The following is a 25,416-nucleotide window of genomic DNA, read 5'->3' as shown; positions in this document are numbered from 1 at the left end:
TGAGTGGCAGCGGCTCTCCAGGATTGCAGATGGGGATCACTCCTCCACCCTATCTGGAGGTGCCAAGCGTTGAACCTGGAGCTTTCTGCATGCGACCCTCTGAGCTGCACCCCCTCCACCAAATGCAGAACAAGGAGCAAATGCAGAACAAGGACTACATGCAGTTCTTCCAGCATCATTAATGTTTGGGTGAGGAATTGTTCTCCTCACAAAAGAGAACAGCAGGTGGGATGAGGGGAGTCAGCTATTGAGATTCATACTGCAGGGACCAATTAAGTACTGGCAGGGAACTCAGGGGATGATGCAATAATTGCATTCAAAGTTTTAGATTTATGCTTCTCTGACTCTGTGTGGAATATCCACGTTCCCCAGCTGGCGAACAATTGTGTTGTAACTGCAACTATCAGTTTCCTGTGCTCATGTAATGTAGCATTCCTTTCACCCTTATATAAAGACCGCTCTCATTAAGCCAGTTCCAAAGTCTAGTGCTTATCCCCTGTCCATGGTGCTGAAATGCCCAAGCCAGGCCATTGTGGCCTGTTGGGGGAATGAAAGACAGCTCACAACATGAGTGGTTGCAGGGAGAAAATCCCAGTACAGTCATACCTTGGGTTATAGACACTTCAGGTTACGTTTTTTTGGGTTACGGACTGCTGAAACCCGGAAGTACCGGAACGGGTTACTTCCGGGTTTTGGCAGTCGCGCATGCGCAGAAACACCGAATTGCAAGCCACGCGAGCTCAGACATGCAGACGCAGGTTGCGAACGCTGCGGGTTGCGAACCTGCATCCCGCACGGATCACATTTGCAACCCGAGTGTCCACTGTAACACAATCACTGTTTTTCATCAACGAAATCTCTAAAAACTTGTTTGGGTATTGATTAAAACCTCATATATTGAACAACTACTGTTCATTCCTAACATAGAAAATCTAATCATCTACCTACCTACCTACCTACCTGTCAGAGGGGTGTGTGTGTGCAATTTAGACTAGAATTGCACTCAAGATTTGTACTATTGGGAATAATCTGGCATTGGTAAAGAGATCCATTAGATGAAGTCATCTATCTTCCCTGTTTATATCGTCCTGGGTTTTGAATAAGGCCTGTGTGGGAAGGAGCTTTTTAATTGCATCGTATAATTCATCTTGCACTCATTTGTGTATTTACATGTGCTTATTCACTAGGGAACAGCTAAAGTTTAATTGTCATTGCTTCCTAAGTAGCTGAGTAGGTGGATGCATACGGAGCTGGTAGTTTGTGCATATGGATTAGTCTCATGTCAGAACAGATTCCTTGCTGAGGAGACGGTACAGATTCATAGATTTGTCTTAATTGCTTGAATGAATGCTTCACATCTGTAGAACATGCATTTCAAGCAACCAAAGCAGTCTGGAAATGTTACCTTTGTAATCATAAAAAACAGCCCTGTATAGTAGGATAGCATTATTACTCTACTATTGCAGGTGGAGGGGTGGGTGCATGTGTGCCACAATAGCCCCTGTGCCCTTAAGTGAGTGGAGGTGAGATTTGCAACTGGGAATGAGATTACAGTACATTCACTTAGCCAAGATACTAGGGAAAGAACCATCACTCAGTGGAGGAGCATGCAGTTTGGTTATACAGGAGGTCCTGATTAAATCCTTAACATCTTCAGTTAAAAAGGTCAAGCAGAAGATATTGGAAAAGACCTCTCTGCCTGGTATCCTGGAGGGCTACTCCTGGTCAGAATCAAGTGGACAATACTGGGCTAACTGGATAAAAGTTACATTCAGGAATAGGGTTTATTGGTTTAGATTTCCTGGTTATACTAATAACATTGGTTTCTATGTTCCTTGTACTGTATACTGCACTACCTGTTGCATTAAGGAACTGTAGGTTTTTGATCGATATACTGTCATGCTAAATTTCACTTGCACCAATGGCTATGGTCTGACACAACCATGGATATTATCAGACATGTTGCCACTCTTTATGCACATGTGCAATTCTGTTCCCCCATGACAGGAAGGAACTGTATGATGGATGTACTGTATGCTGAAATACTGCCCCAAATTCTGTCCCATGATTTTCTGGGTTAATGGGGATACAAATGGATTTTTTCTGGAAGCAATTAACATGGAAATGAGAGCTAAACTTCCACTGGATTTTGTTCACCTTCCAGAAGTGGCTTTAACATTGTGTAAAAGATCACGTAGAATGTGAAAACGATCAGGTAAGGAAATGTTGGGGAGATAGAATAAAGTTCTGTCCGAATGCAGCTGAAGAGTGTGACCTGGTATAAGACAGTGTTCCAAGTTGCTCTAGCGTAGTTATTGTACTGAATTAATTGTAAATTTAGGCCACAATGTTTGGTCTGGGTTTCCTGAAAGAGCACATGCTTTAAAAGACTGGTGGGTGGGGTAGGGGGAATTTGTTGGGACATCTTTATTACTTCTGTTCAGTTCTGAACTTCTTGCCCTACCCATTCCTGTGCTGGAATCATGACTCCTGAACTCTGTACCTGTTGCTGAGCCTATTTCATTACTTGCCTGAATAAGATCTCTTTCTTACTTACAAGAGTCTCTGTCTGCGTGTTTTGGGTGGGAGCCAGGACAAATGTGTAGATAGGACCAATGGATGGAAGAGCAGGCATGATGGGTGACAGTTTGCCCCCAAGGTTCTCAACGTTTGCAGAGGAAGGTTGTGCAGGGATGTGACCTCTGAAGCCCCACTGGAAGTGACAAATTTGCCACCACTTATTGCAGTGGGAAGTCACTGTGAGTCGGGACTGACAGCATCAGTATGGCAAATACACATTTCATTACTTCTGGTCAGCTACCTTCGGGATTTAATTTGCTAGTGTCACAGCTGGAGAGGCTGTTTCACACCTCCAGGGAAATTTGGCAAGACCTGCCTCCTAAACCAAATGATTGCATCTAGCCTCCTTCACGGTTTATTATTACAAGCATGACAAGCCCAAGTCATACCAAAGCCCTCAGAAAAGCTGGGAGCAGACAAAGACCCTCAATGTACTACTATCTGTTTGCTTTCTTTCCCTGCAGAAACACATCTCACAAAGATTTGAGGCCCAGCCTCCAAATAGAGTTAAGGCCAGAAGGTGTTTTGGACTACAAGTCCCATCATCCCGGACTCTTACCTATGCTGACTGGGGATGGGATGAAAGTTAGTCTGGGGAGCATCGGAGAGGATGCACTTGGCTGGGGAAAGCTGGTTTACACCTTCAGTTTCATGGAAATAAGTGGGGAAACCTAGAATGTGCTATAAAATCTGTGTCCCTCCTCAACTCCCTTTACTCTCATCCATTCTTTCATTCTCGGTGCGTGGGTGATCTGAACCCCCCTAAACCACAAGAAAAGCCCTGCTGGGTCAGGTTAATGTTTCATCTACTCCAGCATCCTGCTTTCATAGTAGCCGCCATGATGTCCATGGGAAGCTGCAAGCAGGACCCAAGCTCAATAACATTCTCCCCTCCGGTGGCTCCCAGAAACTGGTATTCACAACCATTACTGCTTCTGGCTGTACCCCCTATTGGCACATGAAGCAGAAAATAGTGTTACACACCACCCCAATCTCCACAAGTGGCACAACATGACAAGGATGCCAGGCGCACTTTAGCTTGCAAGGGTTTTCCTTTGGAAATGAGGCTCTGCACAGTTGATGGTGTCTTTATGATATGTGGTTTGTTTACACATATGTGCAACCTGAGAATATGATGGAGACTGCTCAGAGCATTCTTTTGCTTCTCCTATAGGCACAGAAGGCTTGGGTCTCAGAACAGAGAAATCAGACCATGCTCTTTGTCTCTTTGTCACAGTCAGCCCATGTGGTGGTGTTCACCCCACTTCCTCTTCCTTGTATGTGAACCCAGTGAAACTATTCCCCTCTGGCATACGTCATCCAAACTCAGTGCTTTTTTCCCCCCCTAAAAAATGTTTAAGGGTACTCTCATTTTGACTCAAGAAAATCACTGTTTTATAGTTCAAATCGGGGGGTGGGGAATACAGTAAATGGACAAAAGTACAAAGAACATGTATTACCTCACACATTAAACAGTCGCTTCCATCTGAGACCCGGGAAAGGAAATGAGGCCACCATTGGGGGTAGTAATGGAACTGACAATTCACTGTGCTAGAGAAGAAAGTACAGTGGTACCTCAGGTTAAGAACTTAATTCGTTCTGGAGGTCCGTTCTTAACCTGAAACTGTTCTTAACCTGAGGTACCACTTTAGCTAAGGGGGCCTCCCGCTGCTGCCGCACGATTTCTGTTCTCATCCTGAAGCAAAGTTCTTAACCGAGGTACTATTTCTGGGTTAGCAGAGTCTGTAACCTGAAGCGTCTGTAACCTGATGCATCTGTAACCTGAGGTACCACTGTATTTTTTTTTATTAAAAAAATTTCTTCTCCTGCTGGATTCACAAAATGTTTAGGGGTACACGTACCCCTGCGTACCCCCAGAAAAAAGCACTGTCCAAAATGAAATCCTAAACCCTTATTTGTCTCTGCCCACTAACACACAGCTGGAGGAGGGGCTCCACCCCCTTTGCTGTCTGCCATTGAACATCCCGATGGCTCATCATTTGATGGGATGCTAGCAGCCTTTGTTCCCCACTCAGCTAGCAACTGCCAGGCTGGCTTGGCTTGTTAACATAGGCTTAATCCAGGGGTCCAGTGTATGGCACAGTTTAACTCTTCAAACATTGATTAATTCCAACTTTTATTGGACCCAGGAATTTAGGGTGTGACTTGCACCCCACAAAGTCATAACAATAAATCAAGGATTGCTAGTGAGTGGCAGAGGCCTAGTGGACTATTTGCACTGCTGCCCATAACAGCCTTTTGTTGCTTTGAATACAAGAGAGGGTAAAAGAGAAGTTGTGTTTGATGAGAATTTTTTCATGAATGAGTAACAGATAGAGCTTGCACCTGGTTTCTGAGCAGACAGATGATTCGTAAGAATGATCTCCAAGAAACCAATCAGGTAGGGGAAGCTTTTATTTGTGGCGGGGCAGTGAATGACTAATCTTTGGTGCATTGTAGACAAACCTTTGTGAGCTTGCAATCTTTGTTGACTTATTTCTGGGGGTGGGGGTGGGGATAGTTACACTGGTGAAAGATTTTCAGAACTCCTTGTGAAGAGACACCTAACTGGCTGGCTAACATCCTCACTTGCAAGAGCAAAGCCATTTCTGCTGTAGGAGCTGCAGAGCTAAGGCGTTTGAAGTTGCTCTCCTATGGACCATCAAAGGGCAAAGTGATTCAGAGGAGCTGGAAATATCACCTGGTGCTGACTTTTTGAGCAGCCAAGAGGTAGAGATCTAAGCATCGTCATGCCAATTAAATGAGGGGAAAGGGCTGGGAGAGATGCTGGAACTTTAAATGTGGTCCCTTTTTCATTATAATTACAGTCGCTGCATTTTGGAATTCCTGCAGACCTGGCGGTTTCCTTTCTGACAGATAGTTTGCAATTAATGAAAGGAAGAGGGTTTTATTTTCCTTCCAAATCAGCCAAAGAATTGATTTTCTGTGTGACAGATGGAGAGAGAGAGAGAGGGAGAGAGGGAGAGAGAGAGAAGGTTAAACTGTTCCATTTTCTTCTATACACTTGAGTGACGGAGTTGTCTAATATGAAAAGAATTGAAGCTTCATAGAAAATAAATTGGGTGAGCAGGAAAGATTTGGGCTTCCTTGTATCTAAGAATGAGTGGATTCCCCCTGTTTCTGTTCCTTCATTTTTCTGTGGATTCACTCCACTTCTCCCAAATTCCAGTGTAATTATAGCTTTATGAAGGAGACATGGGTGAAAAACTAATTTTTAAAAATAATAATAATAAAACCCCTCAAAGCCACACTATTTGTAAAAGGAGTGAAGTCACACAGTGGGAACAATCCCCCTGTGCTGGAATCAAACTTTAAAAACTGGGAGGAAAATCCATGGTGGTAGAGAAAACTTATGGCACTATTTTATATATTAGTGTCTGGGAAGGAAGACTGGTATTGCCACTTGGGTTCGCCCGTAACACACTTGTAGCTTTAATTTCTATAGATACAGAAATAATTGTTGTATACCAGGGTCCTGAAGCTGAAGACCCTTCTGTCGGCATCATGCCACACATAGGGTGTGGTGTCAGAGATGGAGGGGGGGGGGGATGTGTGGCCGGAGGAGGCGAGGAAGCAGGAGGATGATCCAGGGCAAGGGGGCAGTGGTTTGTGAAGTTCTGCACTGCATTGGATTCCGCTCATTGCCAATTTCAGGGCCACTGCTGCCTTGCCCTGGGGGCTAGCAGTGGTGGCATGCAGAACAATCATGTTGCCATGTTACCGGAAGCACCACAAAAACAATCAATGTCCAGAGCAGGGGTGGAGGAAGGGTGTGTGGTGGGGGCAGACTGCCCCGGATGTCTTTGCTGAGGGGGTGACATTGTTGGGATGCGTCCAAGGAAACGGGGGCAATTGGCAGGCCCCCAGCTGGCTCCAGCCCACCAGCCGGCAGCCGGGCAATCTCCGGTCCTTGGATCAGTATGTAACTGCGACTCGAGCTTCAGAAACCTTCAGAAACTGAGCACGCAAGCCAGCAGAGAGAAAACAACTCATCGCAACAGAAGGGCAGATAGAAGCTGTGTAAAGCGTATTTACAGGCATTTTATTCAGCATCAGGACAAAGGGAAAAACATGTCTTCTCCCCTTCATGTCCAAGCAAGCAGCATAAGCAAAAGCTATACACACAATAGAAGTTCCCAACAAGCTGTGCTGGAAGGTAAACAGACATGTGGCACACAACAACTCCACACATCTGTTAAGGTGGAACGGAATATTGTAACAGACATTTGGCGCATCGCCGCTCACGACCTCCAAGCCTACCTCGAGCTGTCGAGAGAAGGGGGGAGCTGCGCCGCTTTGCGCCGCTTTGCATATGCTCTGCCGCTGGTCCAGAGGTCCCCACATCCCTAGAAGCAATGCTTCGAATGGCAAAACAAACTCTGCCAGTTTGTAGAAATGGCAAAATTGACGGCAATTATTAGAGGCCACTCAAATCAGAGAATAATTAGCGAGTGGGATGGAGTGAAGGTATACATGAAAAAATATGGTTCCGGGATTGAAATATTAATAGAGAATGTGTAAAACGTGCAGGGGTAAGCAAGAAAATAATAACAGAATCAACCGAATAATTATTAAATTATAACAACACAAAAAGGTGGAAGAAGTAAAATATTGAGATCACACATGGGTGAAGGGGAGTGGGGGTATATAGGAACCTATAATATCATTTATAATATAATTTGTTAATTGTGTTGTATTTACATATAGGAAAGGGAAGCCTAGAGCAACTAGATATATTTTAATTTAAGTAAACTATGTAATAGGGTTATGTTAAAAAATGAATAGGGGACGCGGGTGGCGCTGTGGGTAAAACCTCAGCGCCTAGGACTTGCTGATCGTATGGTCGGCGGTTCGAATCCCCGCGGCGGGGTGAGCTCCCGTCGTTCGGTCCCAGCTCCTGCCCACCTAGCAGTTCGAAAGCACTCTTAAGTGCAAGTAGATAAATAGGTACCGCTTTATAGCGGGAAGGTAAATGGCGTTTCCGTGTGCTGCGCTGGTGCTGGCTCACCAGAGCAGCTTCGTCACGCTGGCCACGTGACCCGGAAGTGTCTTCAGATGGCGCCGGCTCCCGGCCTCTAGAGCGAGATGAGCATGCAACCCTAGAGTCGGACACGACTGGCCCGTACGGGCAGGGGTACCTTTACCTTTACCTTTACTAGAAAATGAATATGGATTTTGAATTTGATATTTGTAATTTTGGGGGGTTTTGAAATAAAAATTTAAAAAACATTTAAAAAGAAGAAGCATCAGCAGTGCTCATGCCAGAGCATAATTTTCACCCCAAAGGAGAAAATGCCAAAATTGGGGGAGGGGGTTTCCTCTCCCATCCTGATCCTCTCCTTCTTGATCTGACCATTAATAAAACCTTCCTAAGCATGATCCAACTTCTCTGTTGGTGGCAGACAAAACAGCAGCACCTGCTGAGCGGCGTTTGCCAATACGTTTCTTTTGCTTCTTCACTTGCAGAATGCGGCACCTTTCCACGTGGCAGTGCGAGACGACAACTGCATCGCCGTTTCCCTCGAAGCAGCGGACGTGGTGAGCTCGTCCTCGGTGTACGTTGTCAAAATCACCGGCGAATCTAAGAACTATTTTTTCCAGTTTGACGAATTCAACAGCACTTTACCTGCTCCTGTGGTTTTCAATGCCTCGTACCATGGCCTTTATTACATAGTGACTCTGGTCGTGGTGAGCGCAAACATGGTTTCCAAGCCAGCGAGATCCATCACGGTGTTAACCAGTAAGTAACTTTTAAAAATCAAAGTGAACGCGTTTGAAAATTGGGCACTATGCCTTTTTGCAGTTTATTGGTGCCAGACATGGAGTGGAGAGAGGAACCAGTGAAGTGCAGTGGTTTACGTGATGGACCAGGGTTCAAATCCCCACTCAGTCATGAAGTTCACAGGGATATCTTGGGCTGGTCACTGCCTCTCAGCCTATCCTCCCTCACAGGGTTGTTGTGGGGGTTAAATGAGGAGGGGGAGAACCATATGTGCCCCCTTGAGCTTATTGGAGAAAAAGATGGAATATGAATACAATCAATTAATAAGAGGCAGGCATCCCGAGAAGGAGAATTCACAGCATATCCTGAGAGCCAGCTGCCATGAATATCGCAACTGAAATAATAGGCAGGCACGCCAGCAGACTGAACCTACCAGTCTGCCTTCCTCATGCCTCTACGTTTTCTGAATCCATGGCCATTCATGCGTTTGATGCTGTGTCTTTTGGGGTGTTGCTGGACTTCAGCTCCCATCAGCCCCAGCCAGGAGGGGCACCAGTCAGAGACATAGCTGTCAACTGTCCCTTATTTGGTGGGAAACTCCCTTATCCCAGCGCCGTGTCCTGCTGCTTATTGATGATGTCCCTTAAATTTCCTGGGTTTCAAAGGAAGCAGCTCCTCTCTCTCCCTCCCTGTCGGCCAGGGAGAAGGGAGGCTCCAACTGTGTTGCTTGGCTGCGTTGCTCACCCAATAAGGAGTCTAAGAATGACTGGGGGGTGGAGCTTGCATGCCTTGTGCCGATCAAATCGGCCGTGTTGCCTGGGGACTCGCTTTTGCTCAGCGCTTCCCAGCGGAGAGGTGACGATGGTTTTCCTTTCTGCATCCCCTTTGCCGGGTTGCTGCGCTGTGGGAACCACTGCTTGAGGCTTCGTTTGGCTGCTGGCTGGGCTTTCTACCTTTGTCTCAGAGGGGCTCAGAAGTTGAACATACCTGTGCTCGGAAAATCCCTTATTTTGGCTGCTGATCCCTTATTTTCAAGGCTGCTGGTCCCTTATTTTCAAATCTGTAAGTTGACAGCTATGGTCAGAGATGTAGTCCCTCAACATTGGTAGAACCACAGTTTAGCCACCCCTGATTAGTGATCCATTTGGTCCCCACCCCCTGGACTGGGGTTGCTATTTACATACATAGATGCCAATGTCACCTTTCATCTCTAGGCAAAGAGGAGCTAGGGAATTCTGCTCTGGAGGGTAGGACCTGTGCCAATGACTTCAAGTTACAAGAAAGGAGATTCGGACTTAACTTCAGGAAAAGCTTTCTGGCAGTAAGAGTTGTTCAACATGGGAGCAGACTCCCTAGGGAGGTTGTAGACTCCCTTCCTTGGAGGTTTTTAAGCCGATGGTTGGGTGGCCATTTGTCATGGGAGCTTTGGTTGAGATTCCGACACCCTTGGGTCTCTTCCAACATTATAATTCTATGATTCTGGGGCTGAGGCAGGATCACAGGGGTAACACAGTGCCTGGATTTGATTCCTCTTCCCTCCCCATCCCTTTCTCCTTGTGTGCCATGTGGTTTGTTTGTTTGTTTCAATCATAAGGCTGTGGGCAGGGACTGTTGTGTTTCAACTGATTGCATGTAAGTTCCTCCTGCTAGCCTTTTTTTTCTGCTTAAGAGTACAAGCTCTCCAAATAAATAAATAAATAAATAAATAAATGAAATAAATAAGAAATGCCCCACCCCCTCAGTCTGGACCTGGATTCCCCCACATGCCTGCCTGCTATTTATTAAACAAAAGCCACGCGCCCTGGAGCCAAACATGTCTAGTTTGGCCCACAGATGGAGAGAAAGCAGTGACAGGAGTAGAAAAATCCTGGTGGAAGACGGTTTGAAAAGACACGAGGAATGAGAAGGGGAATGCGGAAGGGTTTCCCCAGTGTTCGCCGACACTCGGCGGTTAAAACACCACCTTCTTTATATTGCGATCCTTAATTACCATTGTTGTCAACGGCAACCCGTGCGGCAGTCGAAACTCGCTGCGCCATATGGCTCCCTGTCTGCTAAAGATCACTGGCGTATGGAGACCATATGAGAGCATATTGACAGAGCGCATGCCTAATTGCGGCTGGGCCTTACAGACTGGCGTGCCACTTCGATCCAGGCAGGCGTCGCGCTCCCAGCCCGTCCGCCGGCGTCGGCTGCCGTGGGACACAGCAAACGAGGCCCCCAAAGAGGCCTCATTCTGTGAAATAAGCATCACCGAAGCAATTGGTCCCTTAGTTGTCCTTTGACATTTCACCACAGTTCCTCAGGGCCTATTGATGTTTGCAGGAGAGCTGCTCATCACTGTCACATCCCTCTTCAGGGAAAGAGCGCACAAGTCTTCAGAACAATGGCTTGAATGTCAGCCTAATATGCATGAGGCTGGCGCTTTCCTGCTTAGGAGTCGCATGGGCATCTGGTACATGCTATCTTCAACTACCTTCACTATGTGTCGAGATAGATCCTGTTCACATTTTTCTTGGGTGTTAATGCTGGGTACGTGAAAATTTCTCAGAATAGAGTCATAGAAATGTAGAGTTGGAAGGGATCACGATTGTCATCTAGTAAAAACCCCCTGCAATACAGGAATCTTTTGCCCAAGGTGGGGCTAGAACCCACAACGCTAAGATTAAGAGGTTTAGGCTGTCAGGAGGTTAGTCAGTTAAGCCTCGCCTGAAAAAGACGGGGTGTCGCAACAATTAAAAGAGGGGAAAGAGGGCACAGGTTTGCATAACATCTGCCGGGGCTGATTTAATAATAATTATAATAATAATTTATTATTTATACCCCGCCCATCTGGCTGGGTTTCTCCAGCCAATCTGGGCGGCTTCCAACGGAATATTAAAATACAATAACCTATTAAACATTAAAAGCTTTCTTAAACAGGGCTGCCTTCAGATGTCTTCTAAAAGTCTGGTAGTTGTTCTCTTTGACATATGGTGGGACGGCGTCCCACAGGGCGGGTGCCACTACCGAGAAGGCCCTCTGCCTGGTTCCCTGTAACTTGGCTTCTCACAGTGAGGGAACTGCCAGAAGACCCTCGGCGCTGGACCTCAGTGTCCAGGCAGAATGATGGGGGTGGAGATTCTCCTTCAGGTATATTGGACCGAGGCCATTTAGGGCTTTAAAGGTCAGCACCAACACTTTGAATTTCTACGTACAGGTGCCCTTGTGGAAAGGATTAGTGCAACAGACATAGGATGCCATGCCTCTCACAGGGGAGAGTGTGACCAGGTGACCTGAGGGTCTGCTCCATCTGCTGTGCAGGGGCTCGCTGTTGATGACAGGCAGTTCTGACGCCCTTGCCTGCTCTCCCTTTCTAAAGGGTTATTTTTCTTTGAACTGGGCTCACACCAGACAGGCCTTCAAATGGTGGGCTCCCACAAGCAGAAGCTACAGGACTGCCCTAGCTGGCAGCCAGCTTGAGTGTTATGTAGCATAGTGAGAGGCAAGAGAGAGAGAGAATATGTGTTCTTTCCATCCCTCTTGCTTCTTGCTGAAGTCTCCCTCCCACCCCCAGGTTTCAATCAGCACTACAAAGCTCCTTTCCAGGCTGGCTGGTTCCCAGGTGAGAGGGAACACTCTTATTAGGGTCTGGGGAGACACTGTTCTATTTTGATCTCTCTCTCCCCCCCCCCCTGCCCGCCCCATGTGCATATGAGGAACTCTAAGAAAATAAAATACCTAGGGAAAATTCCTCTATTTATTCCCAATAATTAAAATTTGACTAGGCACTGGATTCTTAATTATCCGCTCCCTCTGCAATGCCTTAGAGAGGTGGGGAAGCAATATTAGTGGAGCCTAGCAGAAGTTGTGCTCAGAGCAATACCATAGCATACCTTCGCCAGTACCAAACCATTGGTTTAATGAAAACAACTTGCCATATAATAGTAATTTTTGGAAGTCCAGAGACCCATCCTTTGTCAATTAAAACACACAATAAAACACTCCAGTGGTAAACACAACCTGGTAATCAAACACAACCTGGTAATCAAATCAGGTTGGCAGATTAAAAGAATGTCCTTGCAAATATCCCACGAGCTGTGGAATAATTTGTAGTAGCTTGGTAAGGATTTCTGACATCTAGTGGTTCAGTGATAGCAAGAACAAAAAGGGTTATTGTTGTTGTTGTTTTAAAAAAGAAACACATTAGGTTAGGTATTCCTAACTCAAGTGTATAGTTGGACTTGCATATGCAGTTTCTCCCTGTGTATGAATAATGAGATACAGTAGGTCATTGGATCTATTCGCCAATCCCCTAGTTCACCATTTTGCATTCAGCTCCACCTCATCTGTTATTTTGCACCTGCCTGCAGCTGGTGGATCTCATGGTTCTCTGAAGAAACGAAGAACATTCAGCCAGCCTAAAGATTGCCCATGCAATTTTGGTTTCCATAAGGCAGTGAAAACCACTGTACTGTGTGCTCCAAAGTCTGCTCACTCCAAGTTCGTTGTGCATGAAGTCAAATGTGAGGGGACCCATCTCAGAGGCGGAGAATGTGCTTCAGCCGAAGAAGCCCCAGGTTCTGTCTCTGACATCTCTGGTTAAATGGGAGAGGCCCTTGCCTCACACCCTGGAGAACCACTGCCAGTCAGAGTAGGCATTATTGATCCAGGTAGACAACTCGCCTAACGAGGTATAAGACATCTTCCTCTGAGAGCATGGAGGTTGCAGCCTAGCCTGTGAATTGGCTTTAGGTACCAAGGAAGAAAATCCCCAGATTTATTTTTCTTTGAATGAAATCTGCAGCATGAATCTCGGCCAATTTTACTGATGCTTTCAAGATACTGTTTTCGTTTTTGGAAAGCAATTTAAAACTTTGCTACTAAGACAACATGCTTGCATCATCACCCTTTCTCCATCTAGAGGCTTAGGTTTTAAGGCAAGCCTAATAAGATAGCCAGGTCTGGGTCAGATCAATGCAATTTATTTCTTTTTTCTCTTTCGTTCTTTTCTATCCCCCCTCCTCTCAGCTCTGTATCGATCTTGCTCCTTGTCACAGAGCTGATCACACCGAGAGAATAAGAATGATATGTTTATGAGAAGGGGAATAGCAGCCTGCTCTAAATACGCTTCTTCCTCTCTTTGGGAAGAGTTGGAAAACAAATGTGTTCTTCAACTGGGATATTGACTGGAGCGAACCACCAGTGTGATGGAATGCATAGTGTTGGACACAGATTGCAAAGGTGGTTGCAAAGAGAATATGGCAGGCATGGGGAACCTGTGGCTACAACTACAACTCCCATCAGGCCTAATCAGTATGGGCAGTGATCAGGGATGATGGGAGTTGGGGTCCAGTAACATCTGGAGGGCCACATGTTCCCCATTCTTGAGCTGTAGGATAACCCCCAGGTATGACTTCACCCATTCTTCCTTTCTGCTTCTTAAAAGACTCCCCTCATTCTACTTCATGTCTAGAACCCCTTATTTGAATTCAATGCAAACTTCAGGGGCTCCTAATGCTCACCTCAATTAATAGGCAAGCACTGCAAAATCCCCAAATCATTTCAGATTAAAAATCCAAGCTGGAGAAGAATTCCTGGCTTAATTCACTTGCTACACACCCAATCCTAAAGAGAACTTTGCATGGCTAGGACTTCTCCTTCTGGGATCTCTCCTAGCCATACAGAGTTACAAAATACCTCCATAGCTGTGGAAGCTGTTGATGCGAGGGAAGCCTAGCCCATGAAGGACCCTTGAGGCAAGAGAGTCACCTGTGGTGGGTGAGTTTCCCCCACCAAACCTATCACTTTTTCCCCATTGTGTGCCATCTCTGTTTTTTATTGGCTTGTAAATGAGTTGGGTTCCATGATCACTGCATATGGTGACAGCAGCCACAAAATTAAAAAATGCCTGCTTCTTGGGAGAAAAGCAATGACAAACCTAGACAGCATCTTAAAGAGCAGAGACATCACCTTGCCGACAAAGGTCTGTATAGTAAAAGCTATGGTTTTCCCAGTAGTGATGTAGTGAGAGCTAGACCATAAAGAAGTCTGATCGCCAAAGAATTGATGCTTTTGAATTATGGTGCTGGAGGAGACTCTTGAGAGTCCCATGGATTGCAAGAAGATCAAACCTAGTGCTCCTGGAAGGACAGATCCTGAAGCTGAGACTCCAATACTTTGGCCACCTCATGAGCAGAGAAGACTCCCTGGAAAAGACCCTGATGTTGGAAAAGATTGAGGGCACAAGGAGAAGGGGACGACAGGGGACAAGATGGTTGGACAGTGTTCTCGAAGCTACTAACATGAGTTTGACCAAACTGTGGGAGGCAGTGGAAGACAGGAGTGCCTGGTGTGCTCTGGTCCATGGGGTCACGAAGAGTCGGACACGACTAAACAACTAAACAACTAAACAACAAAATGAGTTGGCCCATCACCCCAATTTGTGTTTGGGGGTGATTTCCAAGCCAATTTGATCTGAGCCATTACCTATTGTCGCAGTTCTGCTCCAATGTGTCGCCGTCACTCCTTCCCTCTCGGTGCTTGTGATTGGAAATGTAGCCTCTTGATTGCAACGGTTGGTTATTACGGTAAGTGTTGTCAGTCTGTCTTCCAATGCACTGATACAATGGGAGAAGAGGTAATAGGGGTTAATTCAGCAAATTCCTCCCTTGGCCCTTTTTGTCTGCCCTGATTCCTCACCCAAAGCAGCACAAACCAGCAGTACTATTGCAAAGGAAGAATGGGAGAAAGGAGCTGTTTGTCAGGGTCCAGCAGAGTTTAACAGTGCTGTATGAACAGCCCAGCGATCAGGCTCCAAAGTAACCTCTGGCAGTCAAGGCACCAGAGGCAGACGGCATGGGCTAAGTTGGCCAGGATCAGGCCTTGTTTCGCACCTTCTCTCATAGACCAGTTGCTCAGACTACAGAATCAAATTTAGGAGAGTTCCTATATGTTGTTGTTGTTTAGTTGTTTAGTCGTGTCCGACTCTTTGTGACCCTATGGACCAGAGCACGCCAGGCACTCCTGTCTTCAACTGCCTCCTGCAGTTTGGTCAAACTCATGTTGGTAGCTTCAAGAACACTGTCCAACCATCTTGTCCTCTGTCGTCCCCTTCTCCTTGTGCCTTCCATCTTTCCCAACATCAGGGTCTTTTCCAGGGAGTCTTCTCTTCTCATGAGGTGGCCAAAGTATTGGAGCCTCAGCTTCACGACCTGTCCTTCCAGTGAGCACTCAGAGCTGATTTTCTTAAGAATGGAGAGGTTTGATCTTCCTGCAATCCATGGGACTCTCAAGAGTCTCCTCCAACACCATAATTCAAAAGCATCAATTCTTTGGCAATCAACTTTCTTTATGGTCCAGGTCTCACTTCCATACATCGCTACTGGGAAAACCATAGCTTTCACTATACGGACCTTTGTTGGCAAGGTGATGTCTCTGCTTTTTAAGATGCTGTCTAGGTTTGTCATTGCTTTTCTCCCAAGAAGCAGGTGTCTTTTAATTTCGTGGCTGCTGTCACCATCTGCAGTGATCATGGAGCCCAAGAAAGTAAAATCTCACACGGCCTCCATTTCTTCCCCTTCTATTTGCCAGGAGGTGATGGGCCCAGTGGACATGATCTTCGTTTTTTTGATGTTGAACTTCAGCCCATATTTTGCACTCTCCTCTTTCACCCTCATTAAAAGGTTCTTTAATTCCTCCTCACTTTCTGCCATCAAGGTTGTGTCATTTGCATATCTGAGGTTGTTGATATTTCTTCCGGCAATCTTAATTCCGGCTAGGGATTCATCCAGCCCAGCCTTTTGCATGATGAATTCTGCACATGGAACTGTAGAGTTGGAAGGGACCCCCGTGCATTTATAAAGAAGCACACTTTCTCCTGGGTTGCAACATAACAACCACAACAAAACCAGGTCTAGCCTCCTTCTCTGATATTGGGGGTCTTACATCTGATGAAGTATGGTCCATTGGCTTGAAAACTGATGCCATCAAAGCAACCTTTCAGTGCCGCAAGGGTCTTGTTGCTTTTGCTGAAGCAGATTAACACGGCTGCTCTCCTGGAAATCGACCTTGAACAGTGAGTGCGTAGGGTACTTAGCTACTGAGATATTTCCAAAAGACGCAATGTTGAATGCAGCATCTCCAAATGCTATTCATTAATCCATGTTGATTTGCTGGCTGCAGCTAGAAAGAAAACAGAAGAAGGGAGAGCTTAATGATGCCTCCCACTTGATCTAATCATCACTTAATTAAATCAAAAGATCAGGGCCAAAATAAAATTGTAATAAAAATGAATACCAAGCTTGCATTCCTCATCTGATTTCTTCTGGGAAGAAGTAACAGGGTAATGCAATCGCTCAGTCTATAAAGTTGCCGTAATTAGAAAATTGTAATGTGATTATGGCCTAGGAAGGCTTCATCAGGCAGAAAGTCATGAAGGATAGCTAAGCCCCATGTGCCTTCAGACAATAGTAGAGGCAAGATGAATCCAGGAGGAGTCCCAAGGCAGACCATCATGCCTGATCCTACCTAGAAAATTGTCTGAACCTAACCCTGTCCAAAGGTTTTGCTGCATCGGTTACTTAATAATTTGCCTTTCCTCTGAAGACATCAAGGCAGTGTACATGGTTCATCCTGACCCAAATTTTATCCTCACAATGTCCCTGTGGGGTTTGTCAGGCTGAGGGAGTGCAGGCCCAAGTTTCACGGCTGGGTAGGGATATGCACCAGTTCTAGGAAAACACTCTAACCACTACACCATGCTGTCATTATGTTGCAAAATGTCAGTTGAAACATGGCTTTTGCAATTCACACCTCTGAATTTGGTGAATAATATGTACAAAGCTGCATTTATGAGGGGAAAGTGTGCAAAAACATATTAGGGGGAACTTGCTGTGTATATTAGACAAAACTGCAGACCGAAACATCAATATTAGGAGAGTTTTCCTAAAGGCATTTGTTGTTGTTGCAAACTATTGCGAAAATGTGGCAAACTGAATCCAAGACTGAAAATGTGAGAGGTGGTGATAAACTGAAATCGGCAGACTTGTCCATCCCTGCCTGGTGTGATAGAACATTAGAGGCATTGGGGGAAATTATAATAGAGGCTCTCCCACATCCAGCTTCCTGGAAATCTTCTGAATGCTGGGATGCCACATCTGAGAGATGTCCCATGGTAACATAAGGTGTGTGCCATGCTGGGGGGCACTGGGACCCCAAGAGCTGCCCAAGGGTGCCACATGCTGGTCACTGCAGGCAATGGAACAATTCACACATTTACCTTTTACACACTGAGAAATAAAGCAATTTATTTGCATGTATGACTAAGACCCCAAGTCACTGCAAAATATGCATCTCTTTCTAAAAGTATAACCTGATTATCTTGAGAACTAAAATGCATTCTCTCTCTCTCTCTTTCAGAACCTCTACCTGTAACCAGCGTTTCCATCTATGACTATAAACCATCACCAGAAACTGGGGTGCTGTTTGAGATCCAGTATCCAGAGAAGTACAATGTGTTCACCCGTGTGAATATAAGCTACTGGGAAGGGAAAGACTATCGGACCATGTTATATAAAGGTAGGTGGAATCTTAAACAATGGTAGTTGAGGTCAGAGCCAAAAATGAGGAGACAGAGCCCAAAGTGGGCAGGACAGCCCCTTTCTCTCTCTCTCTCTCTTTGATACCTCTCCCTTGCTTCTCTGCCTCCCTGTCTTCCTCCGCCAGACTGTCAGGAGAAGGACAGATTATTCTAGTTAGAAGTCTGAGCAGATCACTTGCAGGGAGCTTCCCCCTCCACCTTAGATCACTCCATCCACCTGGTCTCCTCCTGAACATTTCCCCCTCCTGACATTCTCTCCCTTTGGACTCCACCCAACCACAGGAAATTAGGCTGTCATCCAAAAGTTCCCCACCCCCGGGGATATATCCGATTGTCTTCACATACAGAACAGTCTAGTAGTGCTGCCTGCCTACACCCTTCTCTGTTCTACCAACAACTCCCAGCACTTTCTGTCCCTGGGCTCTGTATGCTGACCTTGTCTCAAACCTTTGGGCAAGTTAGAATGTTTATAGTCATTCCATAGCACCTCAGCAGCTGATCCAATGGCCAGAGAGATCTCCTTTCAATATGATGCAACGCAAATACAGAAATATCTTGTTTTACCCAGATACTCATCACCTACTGAAGGTATAAAGTTCACATGAAGCTGGACATAAGGGGCAATTCACAAAGCCAGCCATTTCATTAGTTGATTATCCTGTTGTGATGGCATTATTGCTTTATGTCAAGACCTGGGGGATAAAGTTCCTGCTAAGGGTGTCATTGAACAAATATTCCCCCTACAGACCATGCTTCTTACTACCTATTACATTAGCTCGATGATCAAGAACAGGCATAGGCAAACTCCGACCCTCCAGATGTTTGGGACTACAATTCCCATCATCCCTCGCTAACAGGACCAGTGGTCAGGGATTATGGGAATTGTAGTCCCAAACATCTGGAGGGCCGGAGTTTGCCTATGCCTGATCAAGAACATCCTTTGCATGCTGAAGGTCCCATATTTAACCCCCAACATCTCTAGGTAGGGATTGTCCCCTGCCTGAAGCCCTGGAGAGCTGCAATGGTTTGTCTCGGTGTAAGGCAACTTCCTATTTTCCTAAGCAAGAATCGTTTTCTGTCTTTTGTTCAGCTGAATAGCTGAAGAAGCTGGAATGTTACTAATAATTATTATGGGTCATTATTTGGGGGAGGCCTGGAGCTCTGTGATAGAGCATCTGCTGAATACAAAGAAGGACTTAGGATCATCGCCTGGTATCTCCAGGTAGGATGGAGAATGACCCATATCCAAAACTGTGGAAAGCTGGTGCCAGTCAGTCCATAGGGGACACTGAGGTACGAAGCAGACAGGTCACCTAAATAGTAATTGCTGTGAATGGGGGGGGGGGGAGTAGATTGCAGGCATGGGGGGGGGCATTGATTCAGAATAGTACCATACCATGGTGCAGAGATTGGGGGCTTTAACAGAAGAAACCCCCACAACTTTGCATCTTTGGTTTGCTCCCTGCAAGTTTTGCCCCTTGGCGATTTGTTAGGAATGAAGAAGCTTATATCATCTGTTCCTCGAAATGTTTTGTGTCACACCGTACATAATAATATAATAATAATTTATTATTTATACCCCGCCCATCTGGCTGGGTTTCCCCAGCCACTCTGGGCGGCTTCCAACAGCATATTAAAATACAATAACCTATTAAACATTAAAAGCTTCCCTAAACAGGGCTGCCTTCAGATGTCTTCTAAAAGTCTGGTAGTTGTCTGGCATATTGCCACTTGCAATTCCTTTGCCTACTTTCGTGTTTATTTTCCTGGGTCTTGCTTCTAAGTACTTTTGACAGCCAGGAAGAAAAGAGTGGAGGCACGGAGTGGGGGCAGGAGTGTAGAAGTGTTGTTGAGTGCACACACAATCCTGTATCTCTGAGACTGTGCCAAGCAATATCTGTCTCCTTAAGGCTGTGACGTCGGGTCTTCTGGCTCATGTAATCTGTGCCATTTATTCACCACCCTGCAGATTTCTTTAAAGGCAAAACTGTTTTCAACCACTGGCTGCCAGGAATATGTTACAGCAACATCACGTTTCAGCTGGTGTCTGAAGCGACGTTCAGCAAAAGCACCCTGGTGGAATACAGTGGGGTGAAACACGAAGCAAAGCAACACCGAACAGGTAGAACAAGTGGCTTCTGTATGTCGTGTGCACATTGTATCCAGATACAATTCATTGTCCCCATAAGCAGAAGCCTCTTCCTTTGGCCGGAGAGAAACCCTGCTGTGAACCTGTGCTTTAGAGGCCTCCCCAAGACCTGTACCCTATATGCCCGGGATGGGGCAGATGGATGCCATGGCCCTCTAATTGTTATTAGACTCCAACTCCCATCTGCCTTAGCCAGCGTGGCCAGTGGGCAGGGATGAGGGGAGTTGTAGTTTTGAGGACATGGGGGCTTCCCATAGCTAACCTGCAGTACAGGCCAAGCATGATCAAGGCATGATGGAGAACAGCAGCAACTGGGAAAAGATAGACATAATATTTTACAAGGACAGGAAGAAACATCATGGGCAGAGTAATTGTCACACACAGGAAGAATAAGGATATAGTTTGAATGCTTAACCTGTACGTTTGTACAGTGGTACCTCGGGTTAAGTACTTAATTCGTTCCGGAGGTCCGTTCTTAACCTGAAACTGTTCTTAACTTGAAGCACCACTTTAGCTAATGGGGCTTCCTGCTGCTGCCATGCTGCCAGAGCAAGATTTCTGTTCTCATCCTGAAGCAAAGTTCTTAACCCGAGGTACTATTTCTGGGTTAGCAGAGTCTGTAACCTGAAGCGTATGTAGGCTGAAGCATATGTAACCCGAGGTACCACTGTAAATCATTTAATGTGTCAATACGAATGGAAGTCGTTAATATTGTAGTTGTTGTATAACATGTGAACACCTCTTTGTTAAAGTATTGAGAAGGGAAAGGCAGGTCAGGCAGTTTAAGGGAATTTGAGTTAATTTGGAATTTATCTGCTATTTTTGTGTGTGCCATATCTATGTTCATGATAATCATAGGGCAGTAGTTCCCAACCGTTTTAGTATGGCGAACCACAAGTCCAAATTTACCTGGTATGGTGACCCATTAATTTATTATCTCATGAATTTTGGACTATAGGTCTTGGGCAGCTACTGATTGTGTGCATTTGAACTAAAAAATTGCTTATTTTATAATCATTACTTGAGGCATCCAAGGGGGAAAAAACTGTTTAATGCTCCTATTAATGTGGAATTCATTAAAATATGTATAGTACTTACAAAGTTATTCAGAGTTTTGCTCCTGGGAATGTAAGCACACCATCTGATTGCAGGCTATTTGAGATTCACTTCTAAAGCTCTGTGACCCAAAGTACTTGTGGGTTGGGAAGCACAGGTTGAGAAACACTGATCTAGGAAATGGAAATTGATGAGTATTATTTATTGTTGTATTTTATGCGTGGGATGTGGGTGGTGCTGTGGGTAAAACCTCAGCGCCTAGGACTTGCCGATCGCATGGTCGGCGGTTCGAATCCCCGTGGCGGGGTGAGCTCCCGTCGTTCGGTCCCAGCTCCTGCCCACCTAGCAGTTTGAAAGCACAATTAAGTGCAAGTAGATAAATAGGTACTGCTTTCTAGCAGGAAGGTGAACGACGTTCCGTGTGCTGCTCTGGTGCCGGTTCGCTGGAGCAGCTTCGTCACGCTGGCCACGTGACCCAGAAGTGTCTGCGGACAGCGCTGGCTCCCGGCCTCTAGAGTGAGATGAGCGCACAACCCTAGAGTCTGTCAAGACTGGCCCGTACATGCAGGGGTACCTTTACCTTTACCTTTATTTTATGCGTGATACGCAAATGGAAAAAAGTGTTCTATCTTTTCCAGTTCCCTACCCACCTCGAAACATTTCTGTGCGTATCTTACATATGAACTTCAATGAGAACTGGGAGGAGCAAAGTGGAAGTTTCCCCGAAGAGCCATTCTTGGGGACACAGAAAACAATGCAACAGGACAAAGCCACCCAGATTCTGGATGATCTCCCTGAGCTCCCAACTGCGAACACTTCCTATACGTGGCCTGATTACCGCTACAATAGCAGTGACTATGAAACCACGTCTCAGCCCGACTGGTGGATTAACGAGCCCGACTCCCCAGAGAATGAAGAAGAGTTTGTCAACGCGATCCCAAGAGATTATGAGAGTGTCAACCCCACTGAGGAGTTTGGGAGCCCTACGCCGGAGCCTTCCTCGTTCCTCCCAGTGAAAATGGTGCTGAGTTGGCTCCCTCCCAAACCGCCCACGGCGTTTGATGGCTTCCATATTAACATTGAGAGAGAAGGTAAAAGGTCGCATGGCGCTGTTGAGAATTATGGCACCAAGGTTGACGTTGAAACCTGGTATCATTGGGCCCTAACAGGTCTCTTAGTTGTTGCCTGGCCTGTCCTTTCTCTCCCCTATCCTTTAATTGTTTTCTGGGCTGGCATTCCCAAATAGTACTACAGTGGTACCTTGGGTTAAGAACTTAATTCATTCTGGAGATCCGTTCTTAACCTGAAACTGTTCTTAACCTGAGGTACTACTTTAGCTAATGGGGCCTCCCGCTGCCACCGTGCAATTTCTGTTCTCATCCTGAAGCAAAGTTCTTAACCTGAGGTACTATTTCTGGATTAGCGGAGTCTGTAACCTGAAGTGTCTGTAACCCGAGGTACCACTGTAGATAGCAGAGCTGGCCCACCCATGAGGCAGGATGAAGCAGCTGCCTCAGGTGGTGTGAACAAAAGAGGTGGTTCCCCGTGGGAACCATACCCACTCACCCTGCCACCAAAGCCTCCCAGGTAAGGAGGATTTGGCGGCAACAGAGCAGCACAGCTTTCCTTTGCTCAGCTTTGCCACCTGTCTCCCCCAACCTTAGAGTTGGAGAGGGACTCGTGCTAGTGCTGAGTCTTGCTGAGTTGGGAAGGGGCTCCTTAAGGAAAAGTGCTTTCTGGAGCCCCCACCCCAATGAGGTGGCAAGGCTTTGCAAGGGGCCTCCATCATGGTTTTTTAAAAAAATAATATTTATTAAGGGTTTAAGGATTACAAAAACGGAAAAAAGGAAAAAACAAAGTTTAACGAAACAAAACAATACAATACATTACAAGAAAAAACAAGAAAAAAACAGAAAACACTACTTATCTTAACAAAACAAAAACACAAACAGAAACAATTTTTTAAAAAAACCACAACGAATATTCCCATACCTTATCTTTCATTTACTTGTTTCGTTGACCTCCTCACACCTCCCTTTTTTGTATTCTAGTTCAGTTAGCTATTTCGCAAGGGGCCTCCATCATGGATGTGGCAAGGGGTGTTTTGCCTCAGTTGCTGAAATGTCTCTAGATATAGTTTGGCCTAGCATCCATTTGATTCCTCCCAAGACCCTAATGTGGTGTTTCACCATAGCATTGTGGGAAATTAATGGCTCGAACCAGCAGCCCAGGGCTGCTCAGAATGATTCTGTTGCCACCTCCCACCCATCAGTCTAGCCTGCCAGGCCCACTGCAAGAGAAGAGGGTCCACCAAGAGACATCTTGCAAAGACCCCCTTCAACCTGCAGGGTAGCAAAAGCACTGAGCAGCTTCAGAGCTAGCCTCGGATTTTTGTGGGCCTCATGGGCACACCTGTCATTGCTTCGCTCACTCCAGGTGGCCTCTAAAAAGAACAAGAAGAAGCTCCAGAGACATTGCAGAAGCCTCTCCTGAACTCTTCTGCCTCAGTTGTGTTGCTTTTCACTTTCATGCTTTCATGAACACATTCCTTGATGACTAGCACCACTCGAAGAGATTTGTCCCATTTTTTAATATATCCCTTTGCTCCCATGCATCCACTCCAGCCGTTCATAACCCTCTTGAGTAATGTTACAAGATGGTAGAAAAAGTATATAAATAAAATTTTATTTATTTAATTATTATTATGTTACCAGAATTAATCCATTCCTTCAGCCCTGCGTTAGGGCACTGGGACATAATTCAGTTACCTCTGTCACTAGAAACCCTATCAGATTCCAGCTAATTCACACCTCTTCTCTTGATTTAGAGAACTTCACAGAATTCCTGACTGTTGGCGAGGACATTCACGAATTTGCCACGGATCTGAAAGAACCAGGGAAATACACAATATCTGTTACAACATTCAGCTCTTCTGGTTCATGTGAAGTTCGGGAAAGCCAATCTGCCAAAACACTCAGTTTTTATATTAGTAAGTCTACACATAGTTATATAATATACATCAGTATCTGCAATAGTATATCTGGTTGGTACTTAAGTTCATCAATGCTAAATGTTACTTCTCCTTTGTCTTGTTTAAATCTGATTCTTATTGTTTTGGATGCTTCCTCAAGCTGGTTCCTCAGTTGAAAGTTCTGGGAGCTGTAAAGACCAGGTTCAACTTCCTTTGGATGAGAGAGTGCTGGGGACCTTAAGGCAAGGATGGATTACCTGTGGCCCTCCAGATGTTGTTAAACTCCAGTTCCCATCTCCCCAGGCAGCATAGCCAAAAGTCAGGGATGATGGGAGTTGTAGTCCAGGAATTTATGGAGGCCCACTTGCCCCCACCCCACTTTAAGGCATCAATGTCACATTTAGATTCTCCTCAATAAATGTATGCAGATGTGATGGACTGACAAGCACAAAACTTTCTACCGCTTGTTCAGTTTTCAAGCATGCATGTGAAGAATCTTAGGCATACTTTTTAAGGCAGTGGGTTGGATCCAGAATAACACTGGTGCTCAGTTAGTGGGGAGGACCAGCCTTTGAAGGTGATTTCTCCTTGTTTCTGGTGATGCTTTAGGTCCCACAGGGGAATTGATAGAAGAGCTCACTGAGAAACCTCAGAATGTCATAGCAACAGTGCTGACCTCTACCACGGCCTCGTTGTCCTGGACCACTTCACAGGAGACCACCAGCACTAGCACCATCATATCTGTCGTGTCCTTGACATGCCAGAAACAGAAGGAAAGTCAAAGGCTTGAAAAGCATTATTGCTCAGAGGTAAGCACCTAGGACTTGCTGATCGCATGGTCGGCGGTTCGAATCCCCGCAGCGGGGAGGTAAATGGCGGGAAGGTAAAAGGCATTTCCGTGTGCTGCACTGGTGCAGGCTCGCCAGAGCAGCTTCGTCACGCTGGCCACCTGACCCGGAAGTGTCTCCGGACAGCACTGGCCCCCGGCCTCTTAAGTGAGATGGGCGCGCAACCCTAGAGTCGGACACGACTGGCCCGTACGGGCAGGGGTACCTTTACCTTTACCTTTACCTTTAAGAGGAAGAAAACACCATTTTCCAGGCCGTCACTGAGTTGCAGGTGGGACTGAACTGCATATTGCAAATTCGGGTTTGCACAGTTAATGTGGATTTGGCATTCTTGTGCAACAAAGAATCGGGTTATTTGTGGTAAGGAAAGTGTCAGGAGTGTGCAGTGGAAACAACTGCTTGACCAGCATTGCATAGCATCCAGACATAGGAGGCTTCCTTATACGGAGTTGCACTGTTATTCCTACTAGTTTGGTACTCTCTTGAATG

At 45.8% G+C, this 25,416-nt stretch overlaps 1 protein-coding gene across 3 annotated transcripts in view; it reads left to right on the top strand.

Moving 5' to 3' along the window:
• PTPRO (protein tyrosine phosphatase receptor type O) overlaps positions 1-25,416 on the top strand; it is a 138,594-nt gene that overhangs the window by 57,499 nt on the left and 55,679 nt on the right. For all 3 annotated transcript variants that reach the window (XM_081879692.1, XM_081879690.1, XM_081879691.1), the window contains exons 2-7: positions 8,068-8,341; positions 17,723-17,881; positions 19,873-20,025; positions 21,747-22,199; positions 23,936-24,097; positions 24,689-24,888. In XM_081879692.1, coding sequence (XP_081735818.1) covers positions 8,068-8,341; positions 17,723-17,881; positions 19,873-20,025; positions 21,747-22,199; positions 23,936-24,097; positions 24,689-24,888 — 1,401 coding nt within the window. The remainder of the gene's footprint in view (positions 1-8,067; positions 8,342-17,722; positions 17,882-19,872; positions 20,026-21,746; positions 22,200-23,935; positions 24,098-24,688; positions 24,889-25,416) is intronic.

This window comes from Podarcis erhardii (genome assembly GCF_964252035.2).
Source record: "Podarcis erhardii genome assembly, chromosome: 10".
Classification (NCBI taxonomy): domain Eukaryota; kingdom Metazoa; phylum Chordata; class Lepidosauria; order Squamata; family Lacertidae; genus Podarcis; species Podarcis erhardii.
This window is presented reverse-complemented; position numbering and strand designations above follow the sequence as displayed.